Source organism: Hetaerina americana, unplaced genomic scaffold (assembly GCF_022747635.1).
Source record: "Hetaerina americana unplaced genomic scaffold, ioHetAmer1.1.p SCAF_6, whole genome shotgun sequence".
NCBI lineage: Eukaryota > Metazoa > Arthropoda > Insecta > Odonata > Calopterygidae > Hetaerina > Hetaerina americana.
Window position 1 is genome coordinate 16,337,004 of NW_027287205.1, and position 15,696 is coordinate 16,352,699.

The 15,696-nt window shown below is 39.1% G+C and overlaps 1 protein-coding gene across 1 annotated transcript in view; it reads left to right on the plus strand.

Moving 5' to 3' along the window:
• The window catches only part of LOC139695057 (serpin A3-4-like), a 55,528-nt gene extending 39,975 nt beyond the window's left edge, over positions 1-15,553 (plus strand). The window contains exons 5-7 of the mRNA XM_071593664.1: positions 5,790-5,997; positions 9,331-9,737; positions 14,057-15,553. Of these exons, the coding sequence (XP_071449765.1) occupies positions 5,790-5,997; positions 9,331-9,737; positions 14,057-14,603 (1,162 nt within the window). The 3' untranslated portion in view covers positions 14,604-15,553. The remainder of the gene's footprint in view (positions 1-5,789; positions 5,998-9,330; positions 9,738-14,056) is intronic.
• Positions 15,554-15,696: the final 143 nt, after the last annotated feature.

The window sequence follows — 15,696 nt, forward strand, 5'->3', positions numbered from 1 at the left end:
TAGAGCATTGGACTAACATCCAGGGGACCAGGGCATGCCTCTGGGAACCCTCAGTTTCACCCTGACTGATTTTTGTGAATACCAGAACTTACGGGGAAACCTTAGGTGGCTCAGGGATAGGATCTGACTAACCTTACCTATTTTTTGTTTCACATACCATATGTCTTAGTATGAGGTGGCTCTACCATCAACTATCAAACCTACTTTTAGATTGATAGCTGTTTTTATGGTTAATGCAAAAATGGGTGAACAGTATTAGGCTTTGTTTTCTCTTTTGCATGCTAGCAAAAGAGTACCTTAGCAGGCTGCAGAGGAAATCATGGATAAGAGTAAAGACTGACTACTATCAAGGAAAAAGAGGAATTCATCAAAAAAGGGATATCAAAAGCCGCAAAAGAAACTATAGGAACCATAAATGGGAAAAAGGACAAGAAAACCATGGATTATGGCTGAGATGATTAGAAAGATAGATGAGAGAAGAAAATGGAAGAATATAAACACCTAGTTAGGCAGAAGGAAGTATGAAGAGTTTCAAAATAATAAATAAAGATGGGCAACAAATAAAGCAAAAGAAGCATGGTGGAAGATGCAGTGCAAGGATATGGAAAGTTTGAAGAAAAAAGGTGAAATTGGTGCGCTGTACAGCAAGGTTAAATCATTATTGGGAAGTAAGAAGGGAAGATCTGGGCTAACAGTTAGAGATGAGTTGGGTAAGATAATAGTTGATACATATTAGTTAATAGTTGATTCAAATTATTAATAGTTGATTCAAATAATTAATTAATAGTTGATTCAAGAGAAATGGAGGGAATATATAGAAGAACTGTATTGTAAAGAACTTCGGCCAACAAGATTAAACATAGAAAAGGAACATGACATAGAAAAAGATAGCTTAGGCCCAGACATACTCGACGATGAGATGGAAAGGACATTAAAGATGAAATCAAATAAAGCCGTGGGGGTAGACAACATTCCTACAGAACTACTGTAATTAAAAAAAAGTGGGAGGAAAAGTCTATAAGGTATGATTTGTAGTATCTTTGAGGAAGGAATCTGGTGGGAAGACCTTGTGAGATCAGTGTTAGTTCCTATTCCAAAAAGGTAAAGGCTGCATCATGTGAGGAGTACAAAAACATTAAGCTTGATATCCCATGCAGCTAAAGTTGTTTTCAGGATCATGAACAAATGGATAGAGAGTAGGGCAAATGATTACTTAGTGGATGATCAGTTTGGGTTTAGGAAGGGGAGAGGTACGTGTGATGCCATTGCAATAATGAGATTATTAATTGAGAGGAATACAGAATACAATCAGGATGTAGTTGCCTTTTTCGTAGATTTTGTAAAAACGTTTGATAGACTGAATTGGGAGAAACTAATGAATATATTGTGTGATCACGTATATTGTTGCCTCAAGTATGAGGATGATAGAAAACAGGAATATATTGGAGAGATAGGAGGCTAATCTGCAACCTGTACATGTCTCAGGCAGCTCAGGTGCCAGTGAGGGATGGATAGTCCGGATGGGCAGTGTTAGGATCCATGGTGTAAGGCAAGGTTGCCCATTATCACTGGTCCTGTTCAGTGATATGTAGAGAAAATGATTATATAGGCATGGCATGAACTGGATATAGCAATGAAATTCAGCTGGGAATCCGTAAAATCAGTTAGGATTGCTGATGAATAAGCTCCAGTTTGTCAGTCAGCCAAGGGATGGCAAGCATTGCTGACTGAATTGGAGGTGAATCGAGATGGTGCGGGGGCTAATGTACTGGCTTTCCACCCAGAGGGCCTGGGTTCAAATCCCGGTGGTGTTGAATATTTTTCAGAGGTATCTCGATCCCTACTTGAGGTGCTTTGTAGAGGGTACTTTGAGTGAGGCGTCGTCCATCGGATGGGACGTTAAGCTGCTGACCCCTAGGCGCCTTTTGTAAAGAGTAGGCTAATGCCGACGCGAGGTTTCTCTCCACCCTTCATCCTTTTCTGTCCATCCAATACGGCGCAAATTACCTCAGCTGTCGGTCGCCTCCCCTAAATACTACTAATAGTGAATTAGAAATTCAGTGTGATAGATATGGGATGAGCATTAATATAAATAAAACATAGATTATGCAATTTACCAGAAAGAAAAAGGTTAAACTAAACATTACAATAAGGTGGGCAAAAACTAGAGCAGGTAGAACAGTTCACATATCTCGAAAGTGTTTTGGACCAAAATGGTCAAAGTAGTACGGATGCAAGGAGAAGAATTGCACTGGGCAAAGAGGCTTTTACAAGGAGGAGGGAGTTGATGACAGGGAGTAGAGTAAAAATGTAAAGAAAAGGCTAATCAAAACTTTGATATGGAGCATAATTATGAACAGCATGGAAATATGGTCACTGAAGCAAGATGATATACGTAGATTGGATGGAGGTTTTTGAAATATGGGTGTGGAAATGGATGGTGAAGGTGAACTGGACAGAAAGGCAAACAAATAAGGAAGTGCTAGGTATGGTGGAAGAAAAGAGGGGATTGTTGGGAGAAGTCATAAGGAGGCAAGAATGGATGATGGGCTTCTTGATCAGAAGTGGGATGTTTAAGAATATGATAGAGGTGAGTATGTTAGGCAATAGTGGAAAGGGAAGGAATAGAATTGGGATATTGAATGGTATGAAGGGAGGAAGGAAGTTCGCAGAGGTGAAAAGGGACTTGTTGTACAGTAGAATGTTTGGTTGCGTTTTGTTAGGATTCACAAAATATTTACTTGGTAGTTGTGTCCATCCAAAACCTACCTAAATGGTTCATCCACCTCAAATCTAGAATAACGCCAACAGTGGTGTTCATGCAAAAACCTTTTAACTTAAATGTACGTAACTACATATATGTACTCTGAACTAATAAACACATGCACCAAAAAATATAGCAAAAATTTATCCAATAGCATGCAAGCTAAAATTTTAAAAGTAAGAAGGTGAAATTCCATTACCACATAGACGTGACACATATGATAGTCTCTGCCACCAAGGACACAGGTCAGCAATGTGACACAAGGCTGTAGGCAGTAGGAGGGTCCCCCCCACAGAGAGAGACGAGGGATGGAAGGGGAATATTAAAAACAACCAAAACAGAGTAAGCAATAATGTAATGAGCACTATATTCTTTAATGGCATTCCCATTCAGGAAGGGTTTCAAGAACAAAACACATGAGCTTGGAGAAAGTACATGCATTTAAGAAGAACTAATTATTCCCCAGATGCTGTGGGTGGCAAGTGGAATTTTTGCCAACTATAATCCTACAGTTGCTATCCTGTATTTTCCAAAGGAAGAAGTAGTCCTTGAGTTAGCTATTTCTGGAATCTATTTCACAAATTTTATATCCATGATCCAAGCGACCAATGTGTGTTGGAGTACGAATAATTTGCGAGACCTCGGTGCTGAAACATGCGGATCTGAATTTATTTAGTAAGCTTAACCTGACATTGAATCGTCTTTCTTTTAATGATTCCCACCCCTAATCTAGAAATATTTCAGTGAAGCTTTTCATTTTATCATAACAGTTTTTAAAGAAATGGGCTGCCCAGAATTGAACTTTCTCTGTTTCCCAAATGAGGCCTTTTTCAATCGCATCCCATTTACTAGATGCATATTCTAAATGAGGCCTTACAAGAGCATGGTAACAACATTCCTTGACCTTATAGTCACTCCTGCCAACAATGTGTCTAATAAATTCCAAGTTTTTATATGCTTTCCTGCAGATTTTACATACGTGGATGCCTGAAGTTAAGTCTTTAGTGATTGTTTACCATATCAACAACTTCTAGGTCAACTCCAGTTAGTTTGTAAACAAATCCTGTTGATCTTTAAAAGAAATATACAACCAAACACTTATTAAAATACCCCTATGGTACGTTTGACCAATGGGAGTCAGAAATTACCCTGTAGAGGAATCCTCCACTCACTTTGTACCTACTTATTATTAGACTCCCCAATCGCAGCTCTAATCACCTTGAAAATCATGTTTGCATGAGTCAAATCAGGTTCGGAGAATGAAAATGTTTTTATGGACTTTACTAAGTTATTTTCATTCATAAAATAATATGAAGCACTCCAAAGTGATGCTTGGAAACATAAAAGTTTATTTGTAACTTCACATTTTCTAGCAATCTTTGGCATATACCATATATTTTGATATTTTTAATGGAGCAATACTACTAAACATTGCTCAAATTTTAGTTTCAAGTTTCCAGATAAGAGGTTAATATATTACTGTTAAAGTAGTTTATGATGTTTAATTTTTTGCTGCTGCATAAAACTGGAGAAAGATTATCACTATAACAAATGACAAATTTATTTTATTGAAGGAGCCACCCTCCACCTCATGATGAGATACTCAAAATATAATGTAACTTTTAAGTGTTAATCTGTTTCTGAAGAAGAGAGAAGGTAGGTGCAGTAAAAAAATGAAACTATTGATATTGTAACCATGAACGAAGTAATCAACCCGAGGGTCAGTTTGGTAGGTGATGGTAGAGTTCACCCAGTACTAAGCCCGACGGCGTGTGAAATTCATACATCAGGGTAGGGGGGCCAGTTCCTTTCCCTGTGCTGGTTATGGTTTCCCAGGAAGACCTGGTACCTGAAAAATCACATAGCTTGGGTGGGGCTGCAGGTGCCCAGAGTGCCTTGCCCAGGAATCGAACCCGGGACCCTCCGGTCAGTAGTCCAATGCTCTACCCCCTGGACTACCACGATATTGCAATAATAAATAAAATATTAGCTTTTCCAAGTAAAGAAGGTTCTTAATATTTCAATAAATATTCCTCGCTGAAGATTTCAGCACTTCAGCATCATGGAAAATGCTCATGTTAAACACACTCTTAGGATGAAAGAGTTACTGAGAAGTTAGCTAGGAAAGCATAGTCATTACAGTTTATCTACATTGGATGACACACTCCCCCGAGAATATTGGCAGAATGAACATACAGGGTTCGTCCGGAAAATAAGTGTACTGACTCCTGGGCTGGGCGCGCCGCTCCAGGCGCGCCCAGCACCGCTCTGACGGGCTGCGATTGGAGGGGGGTATGTTGGCAAGCGACGCTGAAAAAGGCAGTCGGCTCTGAGCTGTGGTGTAGTGAGGAGCTCTGTTAACGCAAACCTCCACGCTCGACCCACGTCACGGAACGCGATGCCGAAGTTTTTGGAGCAGCGTTATTCCATCAAATTTGCGGTAAAGCTTGGGAAATCGTCTACCGAAACTGTCGGTATGATTAACCAGGCTTACGGGGAGTCAGCCATGTCCAGAAACATGATCTTTCGGTGGCACAAGATGTTCGTGGAGGGCAGAGAAGAGGTCGACGACGAGTCTTCGAGAGGTTCCCGATGATGCCTTCGCGGGAGCGTTCCAGGAATGGGAACGCCGCTGGAACAAGTGTATCGACTCACAAGGGTCCTATTTTGAGGAATATTAGCTTAAGATATGTAAAAGTGTAATAAATTTTTTTCCTGAGCTCAGTACACTTATTTTCCGGACGAACCCTGTATCTTGCACTTATTCAACTCAAGGACTTAATGAAATAAAGCCACTGATTTCATCTCATCATTTATATTAAAATTAAAATACATACCTATTGTGGGCAAAAAACCCATGCCAATGCAACAGAAATGATTACATGAAACAGTAGTGACTGATGCCTGTTTGTCATACTATGAGCAACAAAAAAATGAGGCAAATTGCAACCTAACAGGAAGGTGGGCTGAACCTTTAGTTGAACATTTTTGCTAAAGTGCTTTTGCCTCAAAATTTTCACCACAGGGGAGACCCGCTATCGGCACAGCAGCAGATCAACCAGTGGGCCCTGAGGGCCTCCAAGGGCCAGATAGAGCAGCTCATGCCAATCCTGCCACCACGGACCACCACAGCCATCATCAGCTCAGTCACCCACTTCAAAGCAATGTGGGAGAACCAGTTTAACAAGCAGTTCACCACCAGGGGCACCTTCTACATTGATGGAGACTATACGGTGAGGGGTCTGTGCAGAGAGATCATCTGCATATACAGACATATGCATGCATATGTCTCATTCAACAGACACCAGTACAAGGAACAATCTCACTTTTTCAGACCATAGCAATAGGAAGTATCATGCGTGAAAATTGGAACTACCACATGAAAATGAAAGGAATACTGATGCCAAATATTCACAAATGACTATGGCAAGCATTGATGTAGGTATTATTAGCATGTTACAAACATGGCATCAGAAAGCAACTAAAAGTGTTACGCTCACAAATGTTTCAATCAAAAACAGGTGCAGTGCAGATTCCTTCTGAACGGCTGTAATTGACATTTGGATGCTCTCCATTAGAAATTTCCCTCTCACCGAAGTATGATCTAACTGATCAGTCAATAGGGGTATTCAACTTATTTTAAAGGTATGTTTTCTACGGTTCCTAGAGACTATATATTACAAAATTATCAAAGGAAGAAAGAAAGAAAAGTGTATCTCTGTCTTCTAAAATTTTTGGTGTGAAAGACAAGTAGGGATTGGTCAATGAGAACCAATTTTCAGCATCCAGACTCTTATGGACTTCCTAAGACTCATAAAATAGACATACTCATTCGGTTTACTGTGTCCCACTTCACAGCTCCCACATATCATTAAATTAATTAAGGTGTCCTACTTATTTGAATGGTATAATTTTGGGCAGGTCCTAGAACTATTTATTTTTAGAATTATTTATTTAAGTATGATGAGCAATTCTTATTTCTTTCTTCATAACTTCTGCCTGGTTTCATGCTGGCTAAAAATACCACTATCTTCCTTTAGCCCACCTTTCCAATGGTATTCCTTCTATCATGGCCTTCAAAACATTCCATTATCTTAAAATATTTCCCCTATCTATTACCTCTTTTACTTGGATTTCTCCCAGTAACTCCTTTTCTTCAGCCATCTTATTTAAAACCTCAGCATTTTTCCTCCTCCGTCCAAATTATTTTCTCTGTTCTCTACCACCCCCATTTGTCAAAAGCCGCCAATCTATGTCCATGCTACTAACTCAAAAATCAGGTCTCAAATCCATAAAGCACCAGCACTCCATCTTAAAGTATTTACCAATCTTTTCTTCATGTATTTACTCAGTGCACCTGTCATCATTTCTCTTTGAAAATGCCTCTCTTGCCATTACAATTCTTCTCCTATTGTCTCCATTACAAAACCCCCATTTCCTATAAATTAGAGCCCAACTACATGAACCGATACACTTGCTCTGGTTTTTTCCAAACTGATTATTTTAATATCTAACTTGGCTTTCCCATTTCTTGAGAATCTTACAGTGCTACTTTTCCCACTACTTTTGTTTCCTTTTGCTTAATCCTCATCCCATACCTCTCACATTGTTCCTATAGAGCACTCAATAATAACTACAATCCCATTGGCTGTCTGACTCACTACTGTTTCATCATCTCCAGACCTAACTCCTTTATTATCTTGCTGCCTGCTTTTATTCCAGCTCCAGCCATATCAGCACTGCCCTTCACATTCCTTAAGCACAAATGTAGAGAAGTGCCAGTAATAACAGACAACCCAGTGTCCCATGCCAAGCACTACCCATCTTGATTCTCCCTGTGGTACTCTCATTGATGCCATCTGATATACGTAAAAGTTTAGGTTGGGTCACCATTCAGTACATTCCTACATTTCACAATAACCTCATCAACTTTGCACATTCTATGCAGTCAAACACCTTCTCAAAATCCACAATGCACACAAGCACATCCTGATTGTATTCTATGTTCCTTTCTACTAATATTCTCATCGCTGCAATGGTATCTCAAGTTCCTAACCCCTTTCCTAATGTCAAACGGACCTTCAGCTAGGTAGTTTTTTGCACGACTCTGCAATATTCTATTAATGATTCTTATAACTACTTTTTTAGCATGTGAAATTATATATCAGCCTTTAGTTCTCACAATTTTATTATTATTGATGCAGCTTTATGGTAGCCTTATTTTTGTGCATGCATTTGTTGTTAAAAAATTACTGCTGTTAATAAGTAGAAAAAATTGACCATAATGTGATTAGTTTGTTACTAAAAACTATGAAAACTGTTTATATTTTAAGCTTATACTTAAAAAGGCATAGCAATTTCCAGGAATGGAATGAATTAATTTTCTCCATCAATTGGCAAGAATTATCCTTCGTCTACTCATATCACTAATATATTGGCACTTCTAGTGTATTGTGGCAGTAATGTTGTAACCAGTTAATTGAATCAAAGCTGAACAATTGAAAAATAGTCCATACCAGCGTTTTTTAATCATTTCCAATTATGCACGAACTCAATGCTTTGGGGAGGAGCTCAGGAGGATCTTCATATGGGATTGTCAGTAAGCCGCTTCAGATGGACAGGGTAGGGTGGGAGGGCAAGGGAGGGAATCCTTGGAAGTACGCCAGGGCACAAGGGGCAGCCAGAATCAAATTATACACATAAATGTTGTAAGTATTGTAAAATCTTTGATAATCGCTTATATAATAAAACAGTATTAATGTACTTCCTTTTTGAGCTAAACCAGTGACATAAATATGTTGCAAATTCAACCTTACATTTACCCATTTATTTGCAGGTGGCAGTGGTCCAGATTGCCAAAATTGTCTCAGACAAAAGTTTCATTTTTATTCCTCTCAAAATGTCACTTAGTGGGTATTTTAATGCAATGAGCTCAGTAAGGTCAATTGCAATAATTGTAACATTTTGGGACTCTTTAATAGCAAAAATTTATTAAACCTAATTCGTGTTTTTGTAATAAAACATATTATATGAAAAATAAAATTATGCTTTTTCATTAAAATGAACTGCTTAATTGTACAAATATTGGCAAAGTATTGGAGATGTAATGATGGAAAGAGATCCTTTTAAAAAATTCAAAAATATGTCAAAAATGCCAAAAACTCATGTGGGTGTCCTTTCCCATCGAGACAATTGCTAGTATATGAGCTGTTAGAAATTAAGAATATAGCAATAACATAATTTTATAATATTTCAAGGCCTCCTTATATGTTTACCTAATAATGCCATAATTAGTGATGCTAACATTTTTCAATTCACTATTCCCCTTCAACTCTAAAATTTGCACAACTCAGGAATTTTTCAAATACAGCTGTGAATGATATCTTGAATAAAAATCAAACCATATTTTGCATTTGCATTCAAATTCCTGAACCAGATTATTTGAATAAAATTTGGTGTGAAATTCAAAAGAGTTGTGTCAGAGAACCACAGGGTGCTCCAAAATATGGGGGCACTGGGTGCCTGAATACCTTACCATATTCAAAACTTCCTTTCCTCCACAAAAGGGTCGCACAAAGATGGCAGACTTCATGAGCGGGGAGTTTGAGGTCCCCTACGCAGAGAGCAAGTCCCTAGGATGCAAAATGGTGGTGTTACCCTACACCAACAATGAGACAGCCATGTATCTCATAATGCCCCTGGGGCCATCCAAGTGGAAGGGCCCACGGCCTCTGCCACCTCTGCTCATCGCCCACAGGGACAAGAATGAAGACTCCATCTCTACACGGTCAGCACTGGCTGACCCAGACATCCCCCGCCCACTGCCCCTATACAGCGCATACCCCACCACCCACGGCCAACAAACAAGCTACAATGTAGAGAATGAGAGGGGAGCCAGACCTATAACAACCAGATTCCCGTATGGCACTGCGTCACAGCAGCCCTATGGCCATTCGCAACAAAAGGCCTCCAAGTAAGTCCACCAAATATATTGAGTAAAATGTCAATAAGCTGCACTCATCAACAGATGGCTAAATAACTCAGTACATGGCAATGTAACATTCATGGAACACTTAAACAAATTTACACGTATACTACCATTTTTTGAAACACTATCCAACCCCAAATAATGAGAACAACATATTTTTCATGTGGAATAGAAATTAATGGGTGAATAATCTGAGTCATGGTTTACGATCATAGATTAAATTCAGGGAATCTTATATGGACTTTTCATGAATATTTAGAATTTCCTAAGGCTGGAGAAATAGTAAATAAAAATCACACTCATACCCAACCCTGTAAATCTGCTTCTTTGTTTTTTCTACTCTTATACCAAGAATGAATTGCAAAGATTGAATGCAAAATAGCTACATATATAGATGGAGACGGTCTTCAGCACTAATGCATATTAAATTTTCAATGCCATGGACACATTTTTGTACCCAGAGACATTTGTTTTTTGATCCTCCTCCCTCCCCCTCCCATTTAGATGCATACACTATTTTCATTAAACATTTTACAAGGAGTTATAATGGCCCTGACCAGAGCTATGTGCATACTAAACCAGGGACCAAAAATATTGGGTTTGCACATTATTATAATAAACTAACACTCGATCTAAGAGGCATCAAGAATAGGGTTTCCCGGCAGGAATTCCTTCCCACCATTCTCGGGAAATTTTATGCTTTCCCAGTCCCTAATCCCAAGAAAATTTGGTGGGGAAAATGAGAAAATCGACTTCTTAAACCAAGCAACACCCACAGTGGGAAATAAATCTACCATGCATAAGGTATCTCTTAGACATTTTTTCAATTTATCTCTATCTAAAGTTACAACATTACACACCACCAGGCATGCATGCACAACACCAGAATCAGATATCACATGACGAGCTAATTTTAGACCTTGTACCTGTAAATCGAGCACATTTGATCATTGAGAACAGAAAACAATTTGTATTCACCCAGAGAACTAGTTATTTTCACAACCCAGGATTTGTCTACAAAGGCATCTTCAGGTGAATGACGTTAGATTTCCTTAGTTAGCTCACCTTAAAATGATATTGCCTCTTATTTTTTTATAATTTTATCTACTCAAGTTTTGTGTAGACCTATTACCAATAGAAGTGTCTAGAAAACTCTGAAAGAGTGCGCCAGGGCCAGGAACCCGGTTGCCCCACCTTCTCTATAGCTTTTCTGTTTATTAGCGGGGATCGAGATGGTGCGGAGGCTAACGTACTGGCTTCCCACCCAGAGGGCCCGGGTTCAAATCCCGGCGGTGTTGAATATTTTTCAGAGGTATCCCAATTACTACTTGAGGTGCTTTGTGGAGGGCACTTTGAGTGAGCACGCCGTCCGTCGGATGGGACGTTAAGCTTCTGACCCCTTGGTGCCTTTCGTAAAGAGTAGGCTTATGCCAACGCCAGGTTTCTCTCCACCCTTCATCCTTTCCTGTCCATCATCTATGGCGCAAATGACCTCAGCTGTCAGTCTCCTCCCCTAAATACTACTACTACTGTTCATTAGCATTAATGTTACAGCCATAACACAGATGATAAACGAAAATTTAAAACGATATTATTTTGGGAATTCTCGAGTATGCTTGGGAAAAACAATTTCCCACTCTCGATTCCCGAAGGTTACAAAATGTCAGGACCAAAACAGTGCCATAAAATCTGTCTAATATAATGACACACAGCCTTTATCTATGAATGGACAAAACAATAGATACTTTCTGAGATTTGGGCTACATTAAGAAGATTTTACAAATTATAGGAAATATTTGTGAATTTAAGCTATTCCATTACATTACTATGCATACCATGTGGAAGTATAAAATATACAGTTTTATTAAATTTAGAAACAATATTAATTTTTAAAGGTATTAGCACAAAAAATTTATGTGAAATTGCAAATGCTGTCATCAGTAATATTTAAATTCAAAGATTTGTTTACTGCAGTACTCTATACTTCTCCATTCAGTGTTAATATCCTCGCCCCTAAGAGCATTTCTTTGTAATTCTCCTTAATTTGTCTAAGTAGGCTTCCTCATAGGATCTTCCCTTCAATTACATGTATTTTTCCAAATAATCCAATTTTCCTCAAAGTGTGTCTGATCCATCTCATTCTCTTTGATGTACAGTTCTCCCTATGGTCCTTTCTCTTCTGCTCTTCTATATACTTCATTGCTCCTCACTTTGTCTGCATATTTAATATTCACCATTCTCCTCCAGCACCATTTTATCAAGGCTTCTATTCTTTACTAGTCCACCTTTCTTATGCTCTAAGTCTCTGATCTGTAAGTGCCAAGCTCCATGCAAAAGTTTTGATAAGTTTCTTCCTTATTTGCAGCCTCAGGTCCTATGAACATAGTGGTTGCCTTCTTTTTATGAATACCTGCTCAGATTGAGCCGTTCTTTGCTTAAGATCAGTCGAACTTGGTCCATCCCAAGTTATACTGCAACCAAGGAAGATGACTAATTCTACTTGCTCTATTTTAACTCCTCAAATTGTGATATCTACCTTTCTATTCTCTCTATTTCTCACATGAAAATTGTAGTTTTATTCTTGTTGATACTCATATTATTTTCCTAAAGGCCATTGCATTCAGAGTGGCTTGCAAGTCATCTCAGATTTCTGATGATACTGCGATGTTATCCATTAGCAACCAGAGCATGTTAATTTCTTTGACATTCACCTCAACTCCTTTCATTCCCCATTCTAGTGCTTCATTTATTACCACTTCTGGATAAACATTGAGTAGTGCTGGCAAGAGGCTGGATCCTTTTACAGCACATTAGTTTATTATGGCTTCCATTCCCTTCTATTTTACATTTGTAAGGTTATTACCTTGTTGGACATGGTGTACTTTTCATCCCCAACTCACCGAATAAGATAACCCAAATACTATAATAGGACATTCCTTAAACACTCTGTACATACTTTATTAAAGGTTTGTATAAAAGTATCAGGAAAGTTAAAAAAGTAGATATATTTCAGATTTTGCTATAATGCCACAAAATTCTTCAAAGTATTTCCCTTGAGTGTCAACACACTTTTGCCAGAAACTGTCCACAACTCAAAGGCTCCCTGATAGGCAGATTCTGGAAGGCCCTTAAGTGCAAGCTTCTTTTACGGCACTTAGGTTCCCATGGTGGTGTCCTTTGTGGGAGGATTTCACTTTTGGGATTAGAAAATAGTCTGCTATTGCCAATTTGGGACTGTAAGGGGGTTGGGGAATAGTCGCATCTCGTTGCAGAAGGTCTTTGCAGGACAAGCTTGGCACAGATCTTTTGCATTGCCAAATTTTCAGTAATAATGCTATGCACAGTCATCTTATCAATGTTAACACAATCTGCGATCATGCGCACACCAAACCAATGGTCTGAATTCAACACTTCACACAGACATTGAACATTGTCATTGGTACTAGACGTCGATGGCTGTCCAGAGTGGGGCTCATCCTCCACACTCTCTCAGCCATCTTTGAAGAACTTGTGTCACTAAAAAATCTGCAGTTTGTGATATGCTTTAACCCTTGGACAATTGGTAAATCATGCCCAAGGTCTCCATACCCAATTTCCCCTGTCCAACACAAAATTTGATGGCTTACTGCTGTTCAATCATTCACTGAATTTTGCACTTGCACCAAGTCACTCGATAGGGGTTCACTAAAAACACGACCTAGCCAGAACAAATGCTTGCAGGCAATCGGCACTTGGTGAAAGTTTAATGTCCCACCACCAAGCCTGTGCCCCTGGACGTACAGTCACTTCAGGAAAAAATTGCTCCTGATTATCCATACCATATATTTTAACCCACTGTACGATACAGCTTAACTCCCATTTTTCACATGAAACAAGGGAAAACATTTGATTTTTTCACATGCCGTATGTATAGTTCCATGGCCCTAGATTTCTATTCTTGGGAATTATAGATTTTCATCATGGCCAAAAATTATCATTTTGATATCTCAAGGCTAACTATTATAGTATGTATGCATGATGATGGATTTTTTAGTTTCCCACAGCATCATAATACCATTTTCATCGTAGAATTAAGGCAGTATGTTTTTTTGGAGCTGAGATTTTAATCCCAAAAAAGAATCACCTATGTACACTTTGACCCTCAAGTTTTAGCTTTCAATTCTGATCTTAAAAATTCAAACTATGCATAAATAAAACAATATATTAATTACTTTCTTTCCACATTCATTGATTCTTATGTTTTTCCCATTGATGTGGCCATTCAACTCAGCCTCATTTTTCCTTACTAATTTCTCCTCTTTCAGTCCTCAGAGACTACGGCGACGACAGACACCTCAGCAGGAAGCCTCCCATGGTTTCCATCCATCACACTGCCAGGGGCACGTGTGCAAGCGAGCACCAGCCCGAAGCCCATTCTCAGCCACAAAACTCCACCAACTCGCCCACCAACTCCAAGCTGAGCAGTTTAATGCCCTGGTGGCATCAGCCACGCTCATGAGGGTGTCCCTTTTCATCCCCAAGCTGTCCATGACCTCCAATGTCAAGCTTAAGGATGCACTGAGCACTCTGGGGGTCACCGATATCTTTGGGGACGACTCTGACCTATCGGGAGCAGTGAACCAGACAGTGGGGGGCCGTGGCACCCGCTGGGCCATCAATGAGGTGTGGCAGCAGAGCAGGTTGAATGTCAATGAGGAGGGCACTGAGGCAACATCAGGCACAGTTGCCGTAATAGTGGACTATAGCCTTGACTCTGCCATATTTAAAGCCAACTCCCCCTTCCTCGCTATCATCCGACATGAAGTCACAGGTACACCCATTTTCTGGGCATCTGTGGCTGATCCATCATGAGGGCCCAGAGTGGGGATTAACAGAAGGATGGGGTGGAAAGAGGCCTCCTCGATGCACTGACGGACAATTGTGTGAATGCACGCTATTTCACACGTGTTCCAACATACAAAAAAACATTTGGAATGGCACATGGGCAGAATGTTTGGTTCATCAACAACCATTAACATTCACTGAAAACATGAACGGGAGGTTGTTGGAGAAAGTCAAATGAGCAGATAAAGGTTTCCCTCTACAGGGAACAGATAATGCTTTGGTTTTTGAATCAAGTGACTGAACCAGTAGGTCATTCAAGAAACTGCAGGAATGGCTGAAATAGCCATTTTTTGGAAGAGGTTTCTCAAACAGAGTTTTCAATATCAAGGGTGTGTGCCTCTCAGTGGACAGTTTTCATTGAATAATATATTTTTAAAAAGTCAGTACTGCCCTCTCATTTGAAAACAGAGCACAATTACTCAGGTTCTTAACTCAATGTAGAAGGAACAAGATATTTTTCATAGACAATTTTGGTCACATTTTCTTTTCGTTTTTGAGTAAAAATAAAGAATTTCATATAATTGCAATGTTTTCAACAACCATGGCAATTTCCATTAAAACTATGACCAATTATGGGGGCAACAGAAGAATTAAACTTCAGCACAAAAGCTGACACAACAATTGTAGAAAAGATAAAACATCACCTTTCCTTGTCCTATTCACCCAGGCACATATCTGGAGCACCCAGATATGTGTCATCGCGAGGTAACTCTTAGTTCCAATAGATGGGGTGAATGGATATTTACCAAGCTATAGACAGTTTTGGCAGCTATAGCAGGTAAACAAACAGCATATTTATTATCTTCAAAGAAATGATAATCAAATGGCATAAAAGTTAAATGATCAGTGAAAATAAATTTAATTTTACCACAAGGCTTTATACACATCCTTCATACTTTTTTCAACTGCAAAATGAAAAAATAACTGTATAAAATTAATAAATATTTGTGTACTGCACAATTATGTTTTTTGAAATATCAAAATAGCAGTTATTAGGGAAGGCGACCAACAGTAAAGGTTTTTTGCACCATTATGAATAAGCAGATATTTCAACATGGGT